The following is a 25,493-nucleotide window of genomic DNA, read 5'->3' as shown; positions in this document are numbered from 1 at the left end:
GCCTCTCTATTTCCCTTTCATCTCGTTCACACACACAATAGCACACGCGCTTTTCAACAACAAATACTATTAGAACTTGAAGCTGATCCACAACAAGTTTGCCTCGTGCACTAAAAAAGGGTTGATGTGTGGGTAAGCGAAGCTTGTCCTGTGTGTATCCGATCTTCGTGGTGATTTTCATTATTTCTTCTCTCTCCCTTTCGCTCTACTTATCTTCCTTTCTCTCTTTCTATATCTCTTTCTTCATTTCTCTCTCTTTCTCTCTGACCTTGGTGTTGATTTCCTTTCTTTCTTTCTCTCTTTCTTTCTTTCTTTGACCTTCGTGGTGATTTTTCTACATTTCTCTCTCTCCTTCTCACTATCTCTTTCTCTCGATCTTTCTTTTTTGTCCTTGGTATGTGCCATTAAGGTTGGTATGTGCCATTGAGCTTGAAATGTGGGCCGATCCTGGACACATTTCAGCGTGACACCGCAGCCGCCACCACCACCACCACCGCCGACACTCGTGAGCCTATAAAGCTTCGCTTAAAAGTTCCCTGCACGGAACATCGCTGCCTGAGCCATGGACAGGACTACAGTCAGTAGCACGGCTTACACCGTGGTCAGTAGGTCGTGTCATGAACAAACGGAGGAAAGCGCGTCCTCGCCCGTAGTACTGTAGTACCTAGGCAAGAGCACATTTAGGAGCTAGATTCCCCAGCAAAAAGTCCCCAAATTGTTGTGGTCTTACGGAACTCCCTGCAAAGAACCACCACCACTTTGCCACGGCCGTGCCTTTGTTCATTACGAAAGATAAATCAAACCAACCTCCTTGATCAAACAATAATAAATGCAGCCCTGAGGATTTAAAATGCGAATCTTAAAGGCTATGCTTTTACTGGTTAAATGCGGCGGAATCTTGAATTGTATGAGCAGGAAACACGTCAGAGACGTTTTTGCCAAGGAGCATCTCGGAGGCCGCACAGAGCTTTCGGACTACTAGAGAATGTGCTTTCAGGCGTTCATATTCATTAGTGCGCAGCTAATTCAGCCTGTCTGGTAGTGTAAAGGATAACTGTTGTTGGTGCTTGTCCCATCTTGTTAGTATACATAGCGCAGCCGGCAGAAATGGCGTTCAAACAGGTGAGTGAGGGCTTTGTAGGTTCATGTCAGCGATCGCCCGACTGATGGAAACGGCCCATCGCAGTGGCGCAGATTCAATTTCTTCGACAAGGAGGTGGTGCGGGATGGTGACAAGTCGTTCGACAAGCTGCAGGTGAGTGCACCGGCGGTGTTGCTGCAAGTGTAACTGAATGAGCAGTCATCCGCAGGAGCTGAGCGTGACATGCAGCGCAAGCGGCCGAGGCCAGCTTGTGTTGGGGGAGGTTGGTGGTCATGTGGTGTGCGTGAACCGGCAGCTCCAGCTGACCACCTTCCGCGCCTACGAACTGACAGTCGAATTAGTGCAGCAAATGCGCAACCACGCGCTACTCATCACACTCGGAGTGAGTGCCCCTCCCCATCTTGCCTTCTCAGCTTTTATGTACTTGCCCCACCTTATTTGAGGTACGCTGTTGTGCAGGCAGACGAGAGCGGCGTCAACCCGTTGGTAAAAGTGTGGAACCAGGAGAAGGTAAGCTGCAAGTTTAGCTCTGCAGCTAGTGCTCGAAATCATACATCCTACTTGCATTGTATCCACCTTCCCTATATTGCATGATTGGAGGGCAAACTTCATATTTCTGACCTTTTTCCCTGTTTATTAGAATACACAGTGCAGAAACCTTAAGGACAGTAAACAAATATGAATGCTCTACCTCAGAACTATTCCCTATCCAGTTCCATTGACCTCAGTTTCTGCACTGTAAATTCTAATAGCATCACCAGCTAGCCAGTGACCATACCTTGTTCCAGTTTTGTTCTGTGCTTCTGTAGGTTGACAAGCATGGTGTGCCCCATTGTTGCCGGATTGTTCGAGCTGCAGCGGGTACTTCACCCTCACCGGTGAGTTGTATTCACTGCTGGGTGTGGTGCTGGACACATAAATCTATTTAACGAGGTTATAAAAATTTGCTATAAGTGTTTAGCCCTTCAGCAGTTATATTGATTCCTAAAGGATATGTTATGTGATGAGCAGCAGTCTTGAAATAGTGTTAAAATTTCTGTGTATTTCCTTACTACTACATTCATTATCACATATAGGTATCATTGACTAAATTGTGGAGATACACGGTGGTCAATATAGGCACCACCGATAGACACTGCAACTTCAGTAGTGCACCGTGGCAGCTTTTGGGTTTAACTGGAAATGGGAAGCTGGTGTGCATGACTTTATGGAAACTAAACGAGACCAATGCTTCAGTACATAAAAGCTGGGAAAATGCAACAAGCAGAAATGAATCAATTAGGTTCTACTATATATCTAATCAAGACTCCCACATAAGATACAGCATCTCCTGATATGGTGTGCTAGCAACTTGCCCCTGCTAGTGCTTCTGACGTCTACATTAGGTCGCCTTTTTTCGCCAACAACCGTAATATTCAACATGTAATCTGCTGTATCATGCAAAACATAGAAACAGTGACAATGCCAAGCTGTTCATTATTTCTCACTGCAGGATTAAGACCAGCAAATCCTGCCGCTTTGAACTCATTTACTCTGACAACAGTTACGCCCCCAAGTGTCTTCAATGCACCCAGCTTCGTGAAAAACTGCTGCAACTTTTCCTCCAGCTGTGTGCAGCGACAAAAAAGTCACATTGAAGACAAACACAGTTCAGAGAGGGTTCCTCCCACCCCAACGGAATGGCCTGTCTGTACCCTCCATAGAGCCTGAACAAGGGACACAACTGAGTAAAGTGTATGCTTAGCATGTCACTTTCACACAACCTCATTGCAGCTGAGCAAGATTGGACCTAACATCAGATTCAAGCCCTACGCTGCAGATTTTGGTAAATGCACTTCAGGAATTTTTCGCAGCTTCGTCTAGAGGATCATTGCTCTTGATAACTACTGCCATGAGGTCATTCTCTTGGTACAACAAATTCTGGCCAAGTTTGCTAAAATTTGCAAGCAGAAATAACGAAAAATGCTAGAATTCGAACGGTTCAATTAAAGGCCAAACTAAGAAGCTTACAATTTGTGCATCTACATGATCCGTCAGCACAGAAACTAGACATGGATGGAAAAAAAAAAAGAGACGATCCCAGGTCTGTCGATCATCTTGTGGTAAAATCTACATTGGCGACATCGGGCAGTGCGTCAACGTACGTCTCAAAGCACACCACTCCTTGTTAAAAGGTACACCCAGCTCTTATCTATCCACTGTCACACTTCTGGTTGCGTCCCGCTTTTTGATAGTACTCCTATCGTTATTAGGCGCAGAGAGCAGCGAATGCGCGAGATAACTGACACTTTTCACATCCATGAGCATGCGCATGAATCTGCAAGTCAGGCACGCGTGAGCTGTGGGGTGCTTTTATAAAAGGTGTTGTTTTAGTTTTTGTTTTTACCGCTTTGGTGCTTCAATGTTGTACACATTGTCCATGTGTGTGCATTAAAGCTTCAATTGATAGGCAGCGCCTGTGATAATCTCTTATTTTTCATCCGTGTCTAGTTGTTGTGCTGATGGATCATAAACACAAACTCGCCCAGTTCTTGCTCCTTGTGTGTCTATATTAGGTGACTGTTTTTCTGTTCACCATTGTTTTTGGACATGCTTGATTGCTCTGACGTTTTCATGGAGAAGTATAGAAAAAGAGCAACTTTAGTTGCACATAAACAGCTTGTTAAGTATTGGCACAGCTAAATCCATCTCCATCACAGTAACATGGCCATGAGAAAACACATGTATATTGACTGGATATAGCTTCAGTACTGGTTGTTTCAAACATTCCCTTTTCCACTTGCATGCTAGAACAAAAAGCCTTTATCCATATATTACAAGCAGTGAGCCTTTATCCATATATTACAAGCAGCAAACCCCGGTTCATATTATTGCCTGCGAATTAAAATCCTTTTGGTCCCTAATTGTGAACGCATGACTGGAAAAAGCTAATTACTTTGGTATGAAGTCATCTTAGGTGAAATAGGTGTAAACTGTCATAGACACTCCATAATTTTAAGAGTGTAATTTCACAACACGATTCCAATTGGAATTAGTGGGACTTGTTAGTACCTAAACGAGCACATCGTTGCACCTGAATGGCTGCAAGGAAATTGCCGGCCTTTGAAAGTCTCCCGTGTTGGGGCGCTGTAGCTGGCATTGTTATGGCACGTATACACTAGCGGCAAAACGCGCGCTGCGCGCCGCCGGCAACAAGACGCGTGCCGCAAAAGCAGCCATGAAACAGGTTTTTCTTCCTGCGGCAGAGATCGCTCCTGGACAGATTTTTTGCGGTTTGCCGCGTGCCGCGGATGAAGGAGACCAATGAGAGCGGCCTGCTTCCGTGACGTGCGCGCGGGAAACTGGTTTCATGCGGACCCGCCCGACTGCTCGTTTCGTACTCGCGTCCGGTGTTAGCCGGAAACTAATTTCACACTATCGTCTACACGCGTCAGCTTCCGGATGGAGCTGACAGATAGTTCGAGAGGGGGGGGGGGGGGAGTCTATGCTGTCATGTGACTGCCGCAGCAGTGTTTTGCCGGCGGCGGCGCACCCCGTGCGTTTTGCCGCTAGTGTGTACGTGCCATTACTGTTGCCATTGACATGAAACAGTTAACCATCTCTACTGGAACTTTTTCTGTTATCATTGTGTCGGCAACAGTGCTGATATCTGTTGGAACACTGCAGTACAATTTGTATGGCGAAAATTTCAAAACACCAGATGACGCTATAGTACCAAAAATTTGCTCTTTCTTTGTTTCAGTCATCTTCACAAAAGTGCTGGGTGTCTGCACACAGCAGAGTTTAGGTTTGTCTTAAAGCAATGTTGTAAGACGCAGTATCCTCGCAAAGCAGGACTTGCATGATACAACTTCACATGGCTGTAACCTTGTTTCTTTTTGTATAAAATTCAGATCAACATGCCCTCCATCACCACGTCTTTAGGGCGATGCTTTCCACTTTCAAGATTTTTCTGCCTATAGATTGCAGCTGTTTAGGTGCTTGTGATGTTGGATGTTGTTCATGGGGATGTTGTTCATGGTGCTGACCTTGACATACTTCATCACCATTATCGTCATTGTCAGTCTTGGTAATCAAAGCCAATTTATGTTGGGCGTGAATTTCAGCATTCTTTTTTTGTTTGTTTTTTTTTTTCTTTCTGTAATCCAATTTACTTTCTTGTAATCTGAGGATTCGATGTGCTTGTCTGACATGTTGCGTTGCATTAAAGACGAAGCTTACAGTCTTAATTTCATTATTCAGAAAAGCAGCAGGAGCTCACTGTTGATAACTGCAGAAGTAATTTATTTTTTTGTCTCGTAGAGATAACAAAATATGCAAGGACTCCTAAAAACACCGAGAGGAAGCTGAAGTTCATGGTGAAACTTTTTTACACGCCCAGCAAGAACGGCCCAGCAGGTCCCAATGATTCCAATTAGAGCTATGCGTGTTTCGAATGCTTTTGCAAAAACGAGGCATGTTTCTTTCTAACATACTGCACTTTTTGTTGTTCTACGAGACTGCATAATCATAAATGTCCTGAAAATAAAGAAATATTAGTGTTATCTGCGATGTAACTCTCGAAGGGCGCAATGCAATGTGTGCCCATGCTGAAACCCGCCAAAGTTGAGATTTCGTCATGTTACGACAAAATATGAAACGAAATGCGCTGGCCTTTGCAGAACTTGACTGACCAATGTACAACCGGCCGTGGTAGCATAGTGGCTTTGGCATTGCGTTGCCAAGATTGAGGGCATGGGATCAAATTCCGGCCATGACGGCCGCCTTTCGATGGGGGCGAAATGCAAAAACACCTGTGTACTGTGCATTGGATGCACGTTAAAGAATACCAGGTGGTCAGAATATATCTGGAGTTCCCCACTATGGTATGCCTCATAATCATATCGTAGTTTTGGCACATAAAAGCCCATAATTTCATTCATTTTTAATTGACTAAACTGTACAGCATTTTCAGCATATGCAAATAAAAGCCGAACCTTTTCAATTAAAGCAGGTTTTCTTTGTAGAATGTATTTGGTACACTCGTGAAGGCAGTTAAATCACTTGATTCCAAATGGAATCGGAAGGACTGAAAGGGATGAAAGAAACATTTGCAGTATACTAGTATTTTTTTTTGTCACCTGGTGACTGTGTTTGACTATATTTTTTGTACTTATTGCCTGCTTCTTGTAATTTTGAGTTCAATTGCACTTCTACTTATTGATTGCTGGAAACATTTTTTTCAGTTTTTTAATACATACATTTAGCCTTTCTCTCTCTAAAGCTAACATTTGATTAATACTGAATTTTTCATCAACTGTAATTCTCTGTTTTGTTTGTGCCTTCTTGCTGTAACCGTCTTGGCAGTGGCAGCATTTGCAAATGCTAAATAAATGAAAATAGTGAACAAGCAAGTAGCACAGATAAGCAGATTTGAGGCTGCACACAATGCCACATTTTGAGATGCTACATTATTGGCACACATTCAGTTTGTGGGTACAAGATTAGCATTGTGTCTGATTAGTGCATGCGAATATTGCATTCAAGTAGCACAGAGGCTGCACTAATGTGTTAGCCATACGAGCATAACTCATACTGTTAAACAGCATGAAGGGTTGCACACTTGCTGTGAGAGAAAGAAGAAAGGGGAGAGGCAGGGAGGTTAACCAGAGGGGAAGGTCTGGTTTGCTACCCTATGCTGGGGAGAGAGGGGAAGGGGAGGTAAAGTGATAGAAAAGTAGAGATAGAGAAAGAAAGGAAGCACACATACACTATCACAGTCGGTCACTGTCACCGCAAACAATCGCTGCACAGCACAGTAGCACTTGTAGCACTGTGTCTAGTTCAGGCTACAGCCGCTTGTCTAATTCTGTAGTCCTTAAAAACTGCAACAGAGCCCACGTTGCCCTCCGCTGCGATGGCTTGGGGTGTCTGCATTCTAAAATTGTTTCTTCTGTTAAAGGTCTTTAATCCAAGGATGCTATCGTGATTGCAAGCGATCGTGTCTGTAAATTGTAGCGAGGACAGCCACAGAGGTGTTGTTTCATCGCTACCACAGTCATCACACGAGGCGTCGTCGGCCCATCCAATTCTGAAAGCAAAAGACTTCGTTAAGGCTACTCCTAGCCATATTCGACAAAGTAGGTAGCTTCGCGTCGGTAGAGACCAGCCACTTGCTGTGAGATTAGTGTAATGAGTCATAGGAACAAAATGAAAGCAAGAGTTGGCAAAGAAAGCACTTGGGGGGGGGGAGGTGCACTGAATATTAAATAGTTATAAAATTAGGATTGTCTCCTGTACAAAAATTAGCCGCAGTGGCGATGGCGGTCTGCTTCTGCGCAAAAAGTTGTGAGATCAATTTCCTGACATGACTGTTACATTTCGACAAGCTCGGAATACAGGACCACTTGTTTACCAAGATTTTGGTGCACATTGAACTGCAAGCAGGTAAAATAATTTATCCAGGGTCCTCCACTGTGGCACCTCTCAAACACGTGTAACTTTGAGATGCTAAACCAAGAGTAAGTAAAACAAATAATTCACTCAGTCGGTCAGGCAATTTTGAATACAAATGAAGTTGATTTCCATGAAACTAGTTTAGTGCTCTGTATTCCTTTTATCTGGTTCACTGTGGGGTCAGTACTCAGTGCACCGAGGCCTTTTTTCGGCAGGCCAAGTCACTGGCTGTGGATGAACGGCTGACACTTATGGCCGTTGGCCTGGAAGATGGTCGCTTGCTGCTGTATCGTGGGGATGTCACGCGGCAGCAGAGCCGTCAGACTGTGGTGCCCCTGGAGTTTGGCTCAGTCAATGCACTGGCCTTTGCCGGGGCCAGCCAGCTGTTTGTGGCCACAGGCACCAAGGTGCTGTCGCTGGTTCTTGGTGCGAATGGGCAGCCTTCCAAGCAGCTTGTTCTGGATGCACATGGCTGTGCCCCACAGTGTGCCGCCCTAAGTAGTGAGGGTGAATTTGTCGTCGCTCGCGAAGACGTGAGTAACTCCTTTACATTTGTGTGCGATTCTCCTTTGCATGAGGCAGGGTGATTAGGCACCAAAAGGATTTGTTGCCGGGTGAGTTGGTGCGGTTTACTGTGCATTCTTTTCAGTGGTGTGAAGCATTCTACAGACAGTGAACGGGACACATGGAAGTGTCGCTACCAACTGTTTAAGGAAAGAAAGGTGTATTGGAACAGAGAATATATTTCCATGTGTGCAATACAAAAACTGTACAATCATTGCGACAGTTATTTCCTTTTTATTTTATCATCAGGCGTTCATCCCTGTGTGTTATCCGCTTTGTGTCATTGAAAAGAATGCACAGTGATTATGAAGCCTACAAAAATAAACTGATTTTGTGCACCTTGACTACCCATTCTAGCCTTCCCTCCTCATGTCAAAATGAAGATATTTCATAAAGGAATGACTAGTTGTAAGCTCAAGTCTGGGCAGAGAAATGTGCTTGCACTTAGGAGGGCTTAGCAACAACAGTAACAGAGTACAATGTGAAGTTGAAGTAAGTGGCCTATCGGAAGATTGTAGCTCTCCAGAGCTGATTGCCATTTACACAAAGTAAGCTTAGTTCATACCTAAAAGAAAACTGAAAAGAAAATCTTCTCTTTTTTTGTTTGCTTTATTAAATAGCCATCAACTTCGCAGTTAAGGTACAAAGCCTCAGTTCCTCGAGAGCTTAGCAATCATGTCTCATTTTAATGTAAGCATTTCAAAATTTGCTCCAAGTGCAGAATGGCTTCAGACTCAAAGCAGGAGGCTGGTTGCAGCCTGAAAATTAGAGGTCTTATTCACGGCAGTGTCACAAAACGCTCATGCACATGCTAGTGAGCCCAGTGCAGTGGTTGAAGGCTACATAGAGGCTGACATTTGCCACCCTTCTTTCCTTGTTCATTCTGTGCTTTTGCTTCCTATGTGTTGCTGTGCTGTACCATGTTTGTCTGTCGTATGTTTATCTCGTCATGTGCCCTTTTTGCTCTTGAATCAGCAATGCTTCATCCAGTTCACTTCAGCGCTCTTTGACATTAAAAGTACATACAATCTGTTTAAAAAAAATGTAGGCCAGTGCTACCACGACTTCATATGTATAGTCACGAGCAATATCAGCGGAAACACTGAATTTGTTGTGAAGAAGAAATTACTCGGGATGTTTGTATTCGAACGAGACATTTTAACGTGCAGCAGGTAGCCCTCCCTCTGCTGTTTTAGTGGCATTGAGCTCTTTTGTGCTGAGAATGTATGTTTAGTCACCACAGCGTTCTGGATACAATTTTCTTGTTCCCTTTCATATTGCTTGAAGGGGGTATATGCATTTGTCCATGTAGTGTGCTCGCAGGTGCTAGCCTAATTTCAGATTGTAGCGGCCTCTGTAGCATTTAACCTGCCGTGGTTGCTCAGTGGCTATGGTGTTGGACTGCTAAGCACGAGGTCGTGGGATCGAATCCCGGCCACGGCGGCTGCATTTCGATGGGGGCGAAATGCGAAAACACCCGTGTACTTAGATTTAGGTGCACGTTAAAGAACCCCAGGTGGTCCAAATTTCCGGAGTCCCCCACTACGGCATGCCTCATAATCAGGTCGTGGTTTTGGCACGTAAAACCCTATAAATTAATTAACTAATCTGTAGCATTTAGAGTTTCTGCAATACAAGAGCAGGACTGTGCCATCAACTGCAGCAGAACCACAAGGCTTTATGTCAGCCCAGGTCAGAGTTGCAGTGGGTTGTAACTTTTTTGGGATGGACAGTAATCTATCAACACAGTTCTGACTTGAGACATAGCACATTGATTACATGCTTGGAGCAGCTGTGCATTTCTTTACTTTAAACGTTGCTTTAATGAAAGAAAAAAAGAAATAAAGCATGGTGCAGGGGGGGGATAAGGTGCGTAGAAAGGACAGAAGCCATTTTTTTTTCATTGAGTTCATCTCTTCCTGCATCTTGTTATCACTGGGCTTTTCGTATGATTTCATACTCATTGCAAGTTAGTAATCTGAGAAAAACGCAAGACACAGAAGAGAAAACATGCAGTACAAGCATGAAATTGTGTTTTCAATTCTGCGTTTTGCACATCATGCTACTAAATTACATTGAGTACTTCCAGGGAATGCTCCAGGGAGCAAGGTCTATCCTAATAATATTTATAGCAGAGAAGCACTGTGAAAGCTATAAACAGGCATGTGTATGACCAAGGAACAATTGCAGTCTAGAGTTGTAACATGTGTATTGTGTGTACTGCTTGATGTTTATAAAAAATTAGGAATAAGATGCTAAAGAAAACAAAGAAATGCTAGTATCATTTCTCCAGGGTGCGTACAGGTCCTTGATATCCTTGAAAACCCTTGAAATTGAAAACTGCGTTTTCAAGGCCTTTGAAAGTCCTGAGATTTTTTTCCTTCCTTGAAAATTCCTGAATTTTGTGAGCAATGCACTCTGATATCGACATTGGGACCTCCTTTCTGTGGTAGATCAGCGTTGATCTGACAAATTCCCCATTTCAGAAACAATACGCCAGCGCGAGTACACATGGTTCTGTTTTGCAGAACTGCGCGGAAAAAATAAAAGGCTTCACCGTGTCGTGGAGCGAGAGACCCATGCCGCGCTTCGGTGCTGGCTCGCCTGGCAATGTTTACGCTGCTTTTCTTACCCTATCGTTCGTTTCACTCCTCGCCCGTCAGTCTGCCTTGTCCCACTTTCACTCTTGTGCTATTGCTAGTGAAGCTATTGAAGCTAAAGAGAGCTATAGTGGAGCAACTTTACCACTGATGCTCAGTGCCTTTGGGTGGAGGTTTGTTATATTATTTATGATAATATAAGTGCAATAACATTACCATATTTTCCGGTCTATAATTTGCCCCTCAAAACGGCAGTCGCACCGGTGCACAAGACGCACCTGTTCTTTCGGTAAGTGATTTATAAAAAGTTACAGTGATGTTTCGCTCTGTGAAAGCGGGTCACGCGCAAGCGTATGGGTGCCATATATTTCCACTCCACACGCATTTCTGCCGCCGTGGTTGCCGCGATGTTCCGTATTAAGTGCAAGGGCGATAACATCGTCCCCGCGCGCCGTAGGCTGTATGTGCGAGTGAAAGCGTGCGTCGGTGAGGGACCGTTCCATAAGACGCACCGGAATATACGGTGTGCTGGATGTTTTGGAAGTATTTGATCAACCAACCCAGCTGATACTGCAGAAGCCTGAGCAGCTGTTGCGAGTGTTCGTTGTGTCAACTTTTAATATTGCGGACTTGAAAAATGATCATGTTTTACAAAATTTCAATATACTTCAATTTGTTATAATATAATGGATGTGTAGCAAGACTACACTGAATGCTTTGGAAATGTTCGCTAAACTTGCCCAGTTAATACTTGAGATGTCAGAGTAGCTGTTGGGAGCATTCATTGTGTTTTGTGAACTTTTTCTTTTTTTGTATGGTTGTGAACTTGCAAAGTGATCAAGGCTAGACATTATTACCATCATTGGGATATACATTTATTTATTTTATTTTAGTGACCCTATGCTGAATGTTTTTGAATATTTTTGGTGAACCTTGCCCCAGGCCTATTGAGAAATCTCAGCCGCTGTTGTAGGCGTTCATTCTGTGTTTTGATCTTGAGAAGTTATCAAGGCTAGACATATTTATTATAATTGTCATATACATTTATTTATTGTAAGTGCTATAAAACTAGTTATTTTTGGAAATGTTAGATTAAAGAAATCCTACTTTGGATGCCGCTTTGAGTCCTTGAAAAACCGGCGACAGGTCCTGGAAAGTCTTGGAATATCCTTGAATGTTTGCCTTGGAAACTTGTACAAACCCTGTTTCTCAACATCCTAAGTATGCATGTGATACGATACGGCAGGCTGTGATGCATGTATGTCTGGCATACTCTGGCCTGCAAAGGTACGTACAAAGCCAAATACTCCTATATTCAGTGCTCTTACTGCGAGATCAACCTCTAGTTTCATTTACAATCTTAATCAAGTAGCGATGTGGCAGTGTGTGCTTTACATGAGCTCTAGCAAAGTGCGACATAAAAGTAAGCCTTAAGCTGTGTATCTCCTTCCTGTACAACAATATAAACTTAACCCAAGTGAATTATAGTTGCACTGGCTTCTGTGCAAAACTTGTCCTGCATATTTTTGTTTACCGTATAGACTTGTGTAAGGGCCTCACCCGTGCAAGGGCCGCACCCCCAACTTGGCAGCCCAAAATTTGCAACAGAGAAGCATTCACATTTGATGCCGCATGCGAGCATCAGCGAATTTTCTCAAGCTGCGTACTTCCGCGTGCCGCTACTAGATGGCGAGAGCCATCTGGTAGTGGCATTTAGTATCTACAGCCGTCTGGTAGTGGCTCTTACACGGGAATGAACCTTTCGTTTTGGTTCCATGTAAGGGCCACACTTTGTCAAAATTGTGAAAAAGAGTGCGGCCCATACACAAGTCTATACAGTAAAAGGTTTTTCAGCTTTTTTACTTCTTGTGCTGGCTTATTGACCCTAAGACCGTGTAGATAGGCCAATGTCTATACAATGTCTGAAATGCAGGAACAGGGCCCTCATCTGGTACTATATATGATAACATAATTGGCATTGTGTCAGAAACAGAGAAGATGTTGCAACTTTAGACTACATCTGTTCCTTGGTCATACACATGCCTGTTTATAGCTTTGTCAGGGCTTCTTAGCTATAGATATTGAGAAAGACCTTGCTTGGTGGAGCGCTCATTAGAAGTACTCATTGTAAGTTAGTAGCATGATGTTGTGCAAAACACTCAATAGAAAACACACAGTTTGGTGCTTGTACTGTGTGTTTTCTCTTCTGCATCTTGCATTCTTTCAGGTTACTAATTTGCAATAAGTTAATCTTAACTAGCCAACTGGCCAATTCTTAGCACTGCCATGACAACAAAACACCTACCTGGCTCAGCAGCAGCATTATTCAAATGCAGTGTTCCATATGAAAGCTTTTACGCACATGCTACTGGTTTCTTTCATGTAGTGGAAATGAAATACTTCCGTCTCCTGTGAAAGTCCGTGCTCAATAGAGCAAGTTCATTGAGTGGAGCAGACTAGATTTAATTGCAGGCTGTAAGAAAACTTTAGAGGCAATATCACTTGTTTTGGGCCAGTTGGTTGATACATTGTGGAGCCATTCGCGCTACAATGGCTTCACCAAAAACTGGAGAGATCAGCAGTAAAAAGAGGCTCCACTGTTATTAAGTCCGTCTCCTTACATCCTGTATCTTGCGCTGTTACTCGTTTTTATGTGACATGTACCAACCGGCCCCAATCCGCACATTATTGCAGTTCATTTCTAGTATATCAGGCACCTTTTTACCCCACCCCCTGCTTTACTCACTTGTTTGCTTTAGCGCTTCTTCTGTCTCCTTCTTATGTCCTGTGTCTTGCGCTGTTGTTTTAACAGCGAAGCTCTTTAAGCCAGCCGTAATTTGTGGTTCGTATCAAGAAACTATCATCATCAGCAATGAAGAAATAAATAAAAGAAAAACTTTCTTGCCGAGGCGGGATTTGAACCCGCGTACCCACGGTCCGAAGGTGAGCGTCGTAACCACTAGGCTATACAGCCACGCTTGCAGAACATGCATTTATGCGAATGTCACGTATTTCGGTGGACTAAAGACAGACAGGGACAACTCGCATGTTTAAGACAAACATTTATAATTGAAAGAAAAGCAAACGGCAAAGACAACACAAAACAAACAATGTGCAGCACGAGTTAATTCTAGAAATTCCCCAGAGTCCTCAGATATTATGCATTCATAAGTCCGAAATATTTACATTGCGTCCATCGACGTGGCCACGTCACCTCGTCGTCGTGGCTTCCAACGACACGTCGTTGGACCCGCCGATGCGTTTTAGACTCGACGTCGCTGTGTCCGACGTTCGGTTTACGTTTGGTGTGGTCAGGGGATTAGGACGGTGGGGTGACCGAGGCGCCAGGATCGGTCAACTCCGCTAGCTTGCAGATCGTAGCCGCAGAGAATCCGGGAAGCGGCGCCGTCAGCCTGTAGCTGGGGCTTCCGGTGGGACGTCATCCACTCAGCTCGTGGGTCGTGGCCGCGGCAGCTAAAGAACACCTTCCATTGGGTTGCTGCCGTCTCCGCGATCCACCCGTCCTGTCCGGCCTCCAGCTCCTTCTGCCTGCCTTCGTCCCAGAGCGTAGCTGGGCTGCTCTCTTCTGCTATGTGTCCCTTCTCCGCCTTGGCCACGTAGCCACACGTTCATTTTTCCACTTCGTCTTCTTTTAAACCTTCCGTTCTTTTTTTGATCAGACACCTTCCTTTTTTCTCACTTGTTTCTTCATCTCTTCAATATCCTCCTCGTGCTATATTGCTCTCTTCAAATCTTCTTTTTCTTCTTCTCCCTGCTTCTTTCTTGGCTCACGACAGCGAACCGTATGATTGTGTTCGAGTGTTGTCTTTGTCCACAGGTGGTGCGTTCGCATGTGCTCATGCCAATACTCTGTGAGGTGAAGAAGAGGTTTTGCGCGCTATGCTCGGGAGAGAGATAAAGAAAATGAGAGCGAGAGAGAGAGAGATGCATTCATAGAGCAGTTCCGCTGGAACGCGTTGTCAGCATTGCAATGCAGTGGAACGCGGTGTCGGCATTAGAACGTGGTGTCGGCATTAGAACGTGGTGTCGGTGTTGCAAGGTGCGCTATGCAACGTGCAGTGAGCCTACTGCATGCAAGAAGAGGACGCCGGTGCGCGGATTCTACAGAGCTTGACGAAGTACGACTCTGGAGAACTTGCCGTGAGTTCGTCTTGCGAGGCCAGGAAAGATCTTGATGGTGGTGTTGTGCATGCGCCAACATGCTATGTAAGCCATCACGACGCAATCAATCGGTCAGCTTCGCTGTCTCTTGAGCTTTGCTTGGCCTAGTGCAAGCTTTCGCCTTTTTTTTATGCAGCATGTACCAACCGGTCCAAGTTCGCACGTTATTGCACTTCATTTGTAGTACATCATGCACCTTTTTACCCCACCCCCTGCTTTGCTCACTTGTTTGCATCAGCGCTTCGTCTGTCTCCTTCTTATGTCCTGTGTCTTCCGCTGCTTTTTTTTTTTTTGTGCGACACGTACCAACCAGTCCAAGTTTGCACGTTATTGCATTTCGTTTCTAGTACATCAGGCACCTTTTTACCCCACCCACTGCTTCGCTCTTCACTTGTTTGCGTCAGCACTTCGTCCAACTCCCTCTTATGTCCTGTGTCTTGCGCTGTTACTCGTTTTTACGCTCCACTGTTAAATGATGATACCTATTCAGATGGCTTGCTGAACTTGCCTCTTTTAAGTACTTTTTCACATGTAACTACAATTTTCATTTCCAGCAGCACATATTGACGGAAGCTGGTTCATGAAAGAGATTAAACATTTACTCATGAAGGACATTTATTGTTTTTTACAAAAATTGTGGCCTCTTATTATTCTTAATGTGAATGTTGTTTATAGAACTATACTTACTTTTTTTTTTTAATTATCCCTGCCTCTATGGCAGATGGGTGTAGGAAGGTGAAAAAGCTGTGCCGCTCTCTTGACCAAGACCATTGAAACGGAGTGTGTGCTTTGTCACAGGCTGTCTACTTCTACCATCCAGAGGGCCGTGGTTCCTGCTTTGTCTTTGAAGATGAAAAGTTGTTGCTGCGTTGGTTTCGCACATATCTAGTCCTGGTGGCAAGGGATGCCAAAACAGCCAGGTGAGCACAGTGCTGAGTGAAGGGTTGAGCAGCAACAAAAAAGCAGTGTGTGCATGCTTGCACTGTCCAGGCTAATTTCATTGCCAGAGTGTTGCTGGTTTATTATTTATTTATTTACAAAATACTGCAGCCTGTTCAAAGCTTAGGCCGTAGATCACCTATTGCCAACACTTATACCATGAGCACTGTCACATAATGTTGTTTCGATCAGTAAAGTCTGGATAAAGTTAGTCTACTAATGTAATGTGGATGGCAAAGGAGCCACATTAAATCAAAGCCACACACTTTAGTGGCAGCAGCAATAAGACAGCATGTTCAGTAATGTGCGCTGAACTGTTTAGACTGATTTCCTTGACAAACTTATTGCAGCGAAGCTGTATACCTCTCGTTGGTCGGAAAATTTCGTGGCGTAAACACAAAACTCCCTACCCTATACCAGCTGTGCGATAGTTTCACCGAGCTGGGGGAGAGAGAGTGGAGAGAGAGTAAAAACAGAGTATAAAAATAGCATCACACAGCATAGCGGATGCGGAGGAGTGAAGGCATGTGATAGTCGGACACGTAGAGCTGCTGCCCGCGCCGATCGCGTTTCCCCGCGTTCGTGCCGAACGCGCCTGGTGTCCGTGACTGCAGCTGATGCCTCTGGCAGCAGCTCAGCAGGTTTTGACCAGACAACTGGACACTAGTTGCTTCCGAAAGACTGAAGCAAGAGCTAGGGAAGCTGAAACCAAGCGTTGCAGAAGAGAACATCCCGAGTTTAGATTGAGGGAAGCCGAGAGTTCGCGTAGGCGAAGAAATGAAGATCCGAAGGCCTGTGAACGTGGCCGGTTGAATTCATCGCGATACTACGCAGAACATCACGAAGAAATCCTGAGCGCCAGGAAACTGAGTGTGTGGTTTGCCACTACTTTATTAGGCTTTCCCCAGCTCCGCTGGTCTCTGGTGTTTGCGGTAGCAGAGCCACGCATAATATTTACAGCGACGCTGTATACTTCTCGTTGGTCGGAAAATTTCGTGGCGTAAACACAAAATGCCAGGTTAACAATTGAAGACAAACGGCATATCTTTTTTGCAATCAGGCATACAGCATATATTGTGACGTCTCGGTTGGAACGACGTTTATTAGGCCCGGGAGCTCGTCAGCGAACCAGCGCAGCACACAGGCGATGATGATGAACACATATACAGGCGAAGAGGAGGATAGGTAAAAGTGCGAGGATGATGATGATAACATACAGATGAGGAAGATGTGCGTAATAAACGCCCACACTAATTTCCCCCCGACGTGAAAGCGGCCATCCTGGCCGGCCGTCAAGGTGTCGAGGCACGCCGCGTGAAGGGCTTCATGCGGGAGACGTGGACAACCTCGGTATTGCGGCAACGGCGGTCTGTGGGGGCGTCAAGAGGAGTAACGCGATAGTTGACAGGCGAAGTCTGTCCAAGGACTATGTACGGCCCGATAAACCGTGGCTGGAATTTTTCGCATAAACCAGGGGTGCGAACAGGAGTCAGGAGCAGGACCTCGTCACCAGGTCGAAAAGATACAACGCGATGGCATTCGTCGTAAATATTTTTCCGGTCTTGTTGTCTGGCCTCTGTGTTCAGGCGAGCAAGCTGGAGACAGTGGTCGAGTCGGGAAATGTACTCCTCGCACGATGATAGAGATGTATTAGCCTTGGAGTTGAAGAATGAAACGTCCAGAAAGAAAGTAGGGGAGCGTCCATAAACGAGGTAAAATGGCGAGTAGCCAGTTGTGCGCTGCACGGCCGTGTTATAGGCGAAAGTGACGAATGGTAAAAGAACATCCCAGTTTTTGTGGTCTGGTTGAATATAAGCGGCGATCATGTCGGCAAGGGTGCGATGAAACCGCTCGGTCAGGCCGTTAGTCTGGGGGTGATAGCTAGAAGCTGTCTTGTGGGCTGTGCTGGAGGCTTGAAGAACTTCGTTTAGCAGTTGGGAAAGGAACGCCTTTCCACGGTCACTGAGCAGTACACGAGGAGCACCATGGCGTAGAATAATGGCTTCAAGAACGAAGTGAGCAACTTCCGAAGCAGAGCCAGTAAGCACAGAAGCTGTCTCAGCGTAGCGCGTCAGATGGTCGACGGCAGTCACTATCCATCGATTGCCAGCAGTAGTGACCGGAAGGGGCCCGTAAAGGTCGATCCCAACAACCTCGAACGGGGCTGCAGGGCATGGAAGCGGCTGTAATTGGCCGACAGGAGCAGATGTTGGGAGCTTGCGACGCTGGCAGGGAGAGCAGGAACCGATGTATCTGGCGACGCTAGCAGAAAGGCCAGGCCAATAGAAACGACTTCGAATGCGGTCATAGGTTTTATGGAACCCAAGGTGGCCAGCTGTCAAATCATCGTGAAAGGCGTTGAGGACAGGAAGTCGGAGAGAGCGTGGTAGAACTGGCACCCAGCGTTGCCCGTCAGGATGGTAAATACGGCGATACAGCACGCCATCGTCCAGCTTAAAGTGCGCGAGCTGGCGATGGAGGCGCGCGTTAGGTGGACGAGAAGCCCCAGAGAGGTGATCAATGAAGCGTTGACAGTACGGGTCAGCCAGCTGACGAGAGGCGAGTGGCTGATCATCGTCGAAAGGCAGTTGGTACATAGAGGCCAGGGAGGAAACCGTAGCAGTGTCGGTCGAACTGGTGACGTGCGAAGCGATTGCAGAGGCGTCGAGCGGGGCCGTAGGAAGCGGGCAGCGAGAAAGAGCGTCGGCGTCTTGGTGTTTCTTCCCGGACTTGTATATGATTTCGAAATCATACTCTTGGAGGCGTAAAATCCAGCGACCCAGGCGTCCAGACAAGTTCTTGAGCGTGGAAAGCCAGCATAAAGCGTGGTGGTCCGTAACGATGGTGAAATGGCGGCCGTGGAGATAAGGGCGAAACTTCTGTATCGACCAAACAATAGCCAAGCACTCTTGCTCAGTGATCGTATAGTTCTTTTCGGAAGCGCTGAGTACACGGCTGGCGTATGCAATGACTCTCTCTCGCGAAGAGTTGTCGCGTTGCAGAAGAACAGCACCTATACCGCGGCCGCTAGCGTCTGTGTGTAGGAGAGTCGGTGCGGCCTCATCAAAATGGCAAAGCACAGGTGCAGAGGTGAGGGCGTCCTTCAAGCGTGCAAATGCCAATTCGCATTCCTGAGACCACAGAAAGGGTACACCGGAAGCTAGTAGCTTGTGTAATGGAGCTGCGATGGAGGCAAAGTTCTGGATAAAGCGACGGAAATAAGAGGCGAGGCCAAGGAAACCGCGCAAGTCTTTGGGTCTGTCAGGACGAGGAAAGCGAAGAACTGCAGCAGTCTTATCAGGGTCCGGCTGAATGCCATCCCTGCTCACGACATGACCCAGGATCTTAATGGCTTTGCTGGCGAAACGGCATTTCTTGGTGTTCAGCTGAAGACCAGCGCGGGCGAGGCACGTCAAAACTTCATCCAAGCGTTGTAGGTGCTGATTAAATGTGGATGAAAAAATGACAATGTCGTCCAGATAACACAGGCAGGTCTTCCACTTCAGGCCACGCAACACGGTGTCAATCATGCGCTCAAAAGTCGCAGGCGCGTTGCAGAGCCCGAAAGGCATTACGTTGAACTCGTACAGTCCATCGGGGGTTGCGAACGCCGTTTTTTCTTTATCGTCTTCGTGCATGGGGATTTGCCAATAGCCGGAACGCAGATCCAGGCTGGAAAAGTATTCCGCACCTTGGAGGGAATCAAGGGCGTCATCAATGCGCGGCATAGGGTAGACGTCTTTTCGAGTTATCTTGTTGAGCGCCCGGTAATCAACGCAAAAGCGCACGGAGCCATCTTTTTTGCGGACCAAGACAACAGGAGACGACCAAGAACTAGCCGAGGGGCGAATTACCTTGCGTTCCAGCATGTCTGCGACGTTGTCTTCGATGATTTTCCGCTCGGCTAGAGACACACGGTATGGGCGGCGCCGTACGATAGATGTTTTGTCTGTCAGAATGCGGTGCTCTGCAACGGTTGCTTGCGTAGCTCGTCGTAGCTCTGACAGAGGGTAATAACCTCGGCAACACTGTTCGGGTTCTTGGCCAGGAGCATTTGGAACACATCATCATCAATGCCTTTCATGATGTGCTTAATTCGGTCCGCTTCCGACATGGTGGCATTGACGCGTTTGCACTCATCAACAACATCTTCGATGTAACTGGTGAATGTTTCACCCGTGTCCTGCGTGCGTGTGTGCAAGCGCTGCTCAGCTCGAAGTTTGTGGACGGTGGGACGGTCAAATACTTCTGTAAAGGCTGTTTTGAATGTAGACCACGTTCGGAAATCCGCCTCATGGTTCTTTAACCAGAGATTGGCCACACCCGCGAGATAGAAAGCGATGTTGGTTAGCTTGGTCGAGTTGTCCCATTTGTTATGAGCGCTTACCCGCTCGTAGGACGCAAGCCAATCTTCAACATCGTCGTCGGTCCCGCTGAAGATGGTAGGATCCCGCTGGCGGATAGCTCCAGCACAGAGAACAGGCGGTGACGGGAGCATCTACGGTTCGGCGTCTGGCTTGGTGGAAGGTAGCGTCCGAGTGCGGAGTTCCAGGATGGTAGAGTTGAGGGGTACCCAGCACCTCCACCAATTATAAAGGACATTTATTCGACAAAAGGCTGATGACGGGTCGAGCATTTCACCGTGCACAATCTCTAAGCTTGAGCCTCTGCAGCATGCGATGCTGTTGGCAATCCTGATGCTCAAGCCCAGGCCTTCTTCTTCATTACAATATATATATACACACACACACACACATACACTTAGTGACGTGTCACCACCCTTTCATATATAAAAGGGAGACTCGTGTAGCAACTCATTAAGTTCATTCTAAGACTGCCATGGGTAGACCACGGAAATTAGGCACCAGAAAAACAGCGTGAATACAATGCTCGACCATGTGTGGTGTTTGATACAGCTTCGCTGGACATTCACGTTCGCAGGGCGGGATGGCTGCCAATTTATGTTGTTGTATGCATTGCCACTTGCACACAAATTGTTTCACATTATCATCTGATGTGCACCATTCTCAAATTGTCATTAGTGGCATTTTTTTTTTTTTTTTTTTGCATCTGATAGCTCTTAGTAGCAGCCTGTGTGGTGTGCAATGACAACACTTCATATGTGTAGGAATAATGATCATTATGACTGTATGAATACGGTGAACAGTTGCCTTTCCTCATGTAGCTTGTGGCTTTGAGAGTCGCCCTCTGCAGTTCTTGCACAGATTGCATAGATGCCAGGTTGATGCAGCTGGTTTGCTGTGATTGGGCCTAAGTTTGTTTCATATCCTTGGGCTAGGTGTTCATCTGGCATATAGTTTAGCAGGCTTCTGTGTACATTATTAATGCACATTTAATCAAACTTTGTCTGCCTTCCTCTACTGACTAGTTTATGAAGGAAATATTTTTACAGAGCACTTTTGGATGCCTTCCCTAGCAAAAATTCTAATACAAAAACTAATAGCCTATTAGGTTATTGACACTAATACAGTCTATTATTAGTGTATTAGTCTAGTAGGTCTATTAGTGATTAGTCTAATAGGCCTATTAGTGTTAGTCTAATAGGTCTATTGCTGTGTAAGAAAATGTTGCAATGCACCAGATAATGAAAAACAGGTAAAATTGCTAGAAGCATTTATTAGCACAGCATATCTTTTTACAGATTCCTCTTTCGAGATCTTCGTCAGGTCAGCAATCTTGAATGAGAGAGCTTTTCATTGACTTCGACCAGAGAACGTCCTTTTTATGAAGTGGTTAAAAAAACCTGGGCACAAAAATACACACATATAGAAACAGTTGAAAGCAGGGGTGCTAGTTCTACCACGAAACATTTAAGCTGGCAATATTTGCTTCCAAATTAGAATAAATGCGGCTCGCCAATATTTTAGGGCAGTTGATATATGCTAGCTCAAAATATTTATCATAATAAACAATGACGTTACCTGACATGACAGGATTATTACAAAGCACACAAAATCAACATAAGATGTGTGTTCCATCGAAACTGTAGACAGATATAAAGAACTCTAGACAGAAATCTTGCACAGCGTTGTCGGAAACAGGCATGTTATTGCTGCAATGCACACAGCAACTGGCCCGACGGCACTGTACTTACGTCCACTGTCAGGATTACAAAAAAAAGAAGAAAACACTTCATACTGTACTACAGAAGCATAAATAAGAAGTATAATTACCTCAAAATGGTAAATCGGCGCCGGGGAAAACGCTGCACATGATGCACGCTGATAGATCCACAAAGCCGCAAAGGACAGGGGTAAAACAGTTGCCTTGCGTTGTTTTGAAGTATTAACAGCATCCATAGATAAAACTATCCAACTATATTACTGCACAAATGAGATTGCACAGGCGCTAACACCACGGGGTCCTTAAAAACACATCGTTCATTCACTAACACGCACGCCTCGCGTGACGCCTCGCCTTGACATGGCAGCCGCCATGGCACACATGCTGTGCGCAACTACGGCTGACTACGGTCGCAGTTTTATGTCCTTCCTGCCCGCCGTGTTCCCTTCTCTTCGACACTGCTCTTTGATGTCAATAAATATTGCGGCCTTTTATATGCGGTATAAAGTTAGCAATTTAGGTTACAAGTTTAACATTTACTTTTTGCGCACTTCAACAGAAAATACGACACTAACGAAACTTCAGCCACATACAAATATTCTGCCTTGCAGATTACAGCTGGTAATTAGTTTTTTTTTTTAAGTTTTTTTTTTCGTGGGGAAGTATTCGCTGTGCTGTTAACACTAGCTGTTTCCTCAACGACTCATCGCGACGAGGCTCAGTGAAGCAAAATTGGCAAGACCATTAGGCGCACATCGCTTTTGTGTATCTCGCCGAGAGATGGCCAGTTTCACTAGCTAAGTATGCTGAAACTGATGCAAACGTGCGAACGCAGTCTGCTGCACATTTGTACAGCAGGATTTTTAATTATTCAGTGATAAAATAGAAACACCTCTCCATGCAAGCAAGGGGTCCGCTAGTCTATTTTTTTCATCAACTTTCACCAGCAAACACGAGCTGTGGAATCCAGCAATACATGTTGTATCAGACCAGCAACAATCTGTATAAGGCCAATAGGACCTATTAGTCTAATAGAGATACTAGTAGACACGCAACACTGTTTGCATAAGACTAATAAGTCTAATACACAGGGCCTATTGGTCTTATAGGTAAATCAGTACGACTAATAGAAATTTCTATTGGTCTAATACAAAACTGATACAACTAATAGAAAACTGTATTAGACCAGTACAAACTTCTATTAAATTTCTATTAGTCTAATACAAAACTAATACAACTAATACAAAACTGTATTAGACTCATACAAACTTCTATTAGAATTTTTGCTAGGGTTGATGGCTCTCACTTTTTTCAGTCACATGCCATGCCATCTTATTGCATATAAAATTTCCCACTGGTGATCACTTTTAATGCTACACACAAGGGGTAAAAAAGTAAGGTTAATTTGTTGCTTGTGCTTCTGTGTAAAGGACATACTTTTTTCATTAATATTAAACAGCTCACGTAAATGATTGTCAAAGTGCCATTGTTGCTTCATCTTCTGCTGTTTCATATTGGGAAGTGGTCTGTATATCCTGTTTGGCTGTTCCATTTATCTGTCTTATTTCTTTGCTCTCTTTCAGGAGTACTGGGGGTCCAGACAAAACAATAGTTACCATCTACGACATACAGAACAAATTTGTAGGTGAGTGCTAGTTGTACTAACTGTACAGCCTCTCCAAAATTTAATGAAATTGCGCGAGTGTTGATCGCACAGCATGTCAGTGGCTTTGTAGTGGCAAAGGGTGGCAGGATTGGTGACAGTATGCGCAGCCGTGCAAGGCAATTTCCAGTTAGAGCGCCATCTGCTGCCTTGTTCGTATCAGGAGTGCCCCTTGCTGCTACAAGATCGCTGACATGCTTGGCGGTCGAGGCTCGCATGTCACGGCGTCACGAAACTCCAGGGACAAACGAACTTGTTAGCTGGAAGAGTAACAAGAACGGATGGCTTTTTGAAACCGCGCGCTAGTCATTGCTTCTTCTTCTTGCTCTCTATGTTTTTTCCTAGTGCCGATATGTCTTGTTACGTCGTCGTCTTTGCCGCACTACAGACGTGGCATTTGCCTCTCTTCCAAGGGAAGCATCGTCGCGATGTGCAACTTAAGTGTGTGCATGTACGAGACATTAAAATGTGAGTCACTTGGAAAAGTACGGCTTCATGCGCACCACATGCACAACTTCGGTTGGGTGCTTGTGACGCCGTGAACAAGTTTCACCATCGGGCATGACCTCGTAGTTCACGTCGTTCAGGTGCCTGACAACTGTGTATGGTCCAAAATATCGCCTTAGCAGTTTTTTCAGGAAGTCCCCGATGCCGAATGGGTATCCAAACCCACACTCTCGCCGGGTGTTTAGGCGACGAATTTGTGCTGACGATTGTACCACATTGTGTCCTGGTCTTGCTGGGGGCAGATGCGTACGCGTGCAAGCTGTCTGGCTTCTTTGGCATGTTGAGCAAGTTCTTCAGCATCTGCATGGATGTCGTCGCACTCGTGCGGCAGCATTGCATCCAACGTTGTCGTGGCTTCGCAACCGTGTACCAAGCTGAATGGTGTCATAGGAGTCGTTCCCTGTTGAGCGCTGTCATATGCGAAGGTTACATAAGTCAAAATCTTGTCCCAGTTCTTATGTTCCACGTTGACGTACATGCAAAGCATGTCTGCGAGTGGCTTGTTCAAACGCTCCATCAGTCCATTTGTCTGGGGACGATAGGCTCTCGTTTTCGCTGAGTTGGCGAAAACGACCCCCTCTATAGTCGAGCGCACCGGCGCAGCCAACGTAACCGGCGGCTTCCGACGCGCCCCGACGGGCCTGGTGCCGAATTGGCTTCTGCCATTCGTGCGTTGGTCGCGCCGAGACTGCGCTGACCCACAATGCCATTTCGCGCGAAAAAATAAAGGCGCCCACGCCGCTTCGCCGACGGTTGCAGGCAACCCGCTTGGGATCGTTCTGCGCATGCTCTGAAGATAAGACGACGGCGTGCACGTCGGAGTATAGAGGAGATGGCGTTTTGGCTGGCACAGCGCAACTGGCGTAGCGTGATTGGCCGCAAACGGTGCTGGCCCACGCGCCGATAACGTCGGACTTTAAACGGGCCTTATATGACGCTACGACACCATCGGTAAGTGGTAAGAATCGAGTAAATATGGTAAGCATTTCTTTTTCGAATTTTTGTGCCAAACCTGCATATAACGAAATCCTCTTTATAACGAAGTTTTTCCGGAATTTGTCAATATCGTTATATCCAGGTTTAACTGTATGTAAAAAAAATTCTGATGTTCAATTCGATATTCGGTATTTTTTTCTGATTCAATTTGACATTTTATTCGAAATCTACTATTCGGTATTTCCATACAATATTTCAAAGGCTGCACTTACCTTGTTTCATGATGCGTAGAATTGTTAGTCAAAGTGCTGCGTGTCCAAATACATTGGAAGTGAAGTTATTAATCCTTTCTGCCTGGAGAAAGGATGCCACTGAATTCCAGATTATTGTGCACCCACATTGTGTGGCAATTTTTGCACACATTAAATAATCCCAGGTGCTCTGTTTCAGCCCGTAGTCCCCCTTGGTAATAGCTTGCGTA

At 45.5% G+C, this 25,493-nt stretch overlaps 1 protein-coding gene across 2 annotated transcripts in view; it reads left to right on the top strand.

The window, feature by feature from the left end:
• Window positions 1-785: 785 nt before the first annotated feature.
• Window positions 786-25,493, top strand: part of LOC119446804 (vacuolar protein sorting-associated protein 11 homolog) — a 73,182-nt gene continuing 48,474 nt past the window's right edge. Inside the window, exons 1-8 of one of the 2 annotated variants that reach the window (XM_049664391.1) lie at window positions 786-1,122; window positions 1,187-1,255; window positions 1,311-1,484; window positions 1,562-1,612; window positions 1,912-1,980; window positions 7,753-8,070; window positions 15,682-15,803; window positions 23,490-23,551. In XM_049664391.1, coding sequence (XP_049520348.1) covers window positions 1,108-1,122; window positions 1,187-1,255; window positions 1,311-1,484; window positions 1,562-1,612; window positions 1,912-1,980; window positions 7,753-8,070; window positions 15,682-15,803; window positions 23,490-23,551 — 880 coding nt within the window. In that variant the 5' untranslated portion in view covers window positions 786-1,107. The remainder of the gene's footprint in view (window positions 1,123-1,186; window positions 1,256-1,310; window positions 1,485-1,561; window positions 1,613-1,911; window positions 1,981-7,752; window positions 8,071-15,681; window positions 15,804-23,489; window positions 23,552-25,493) is intronic. The other variant, XM_049664390.1, reaches the window with a different exon arrangement.

The sequence above is a fragment of the Dermacentor silvarum genome, chromosome 3, assembly GCF_013339745.2.
Source record: "Dermacentor silvarum isolate Dsil-2018 chromosome 3, BIME_Dsil_1.4, whole genome shotgun sequence".
NCBI classification, from domain to species: domain Eukaryota; kingdom Metazoa; phylum Arthropoda; class Arachnida; order Ixodida; family Ixodidae; genus Dermacentor; species Dermacentor silvarum.
Note: the sequence above shows the minus strand (reverse complement) of the source record. Positions and strands in the feature narration are given on the sequence as shown.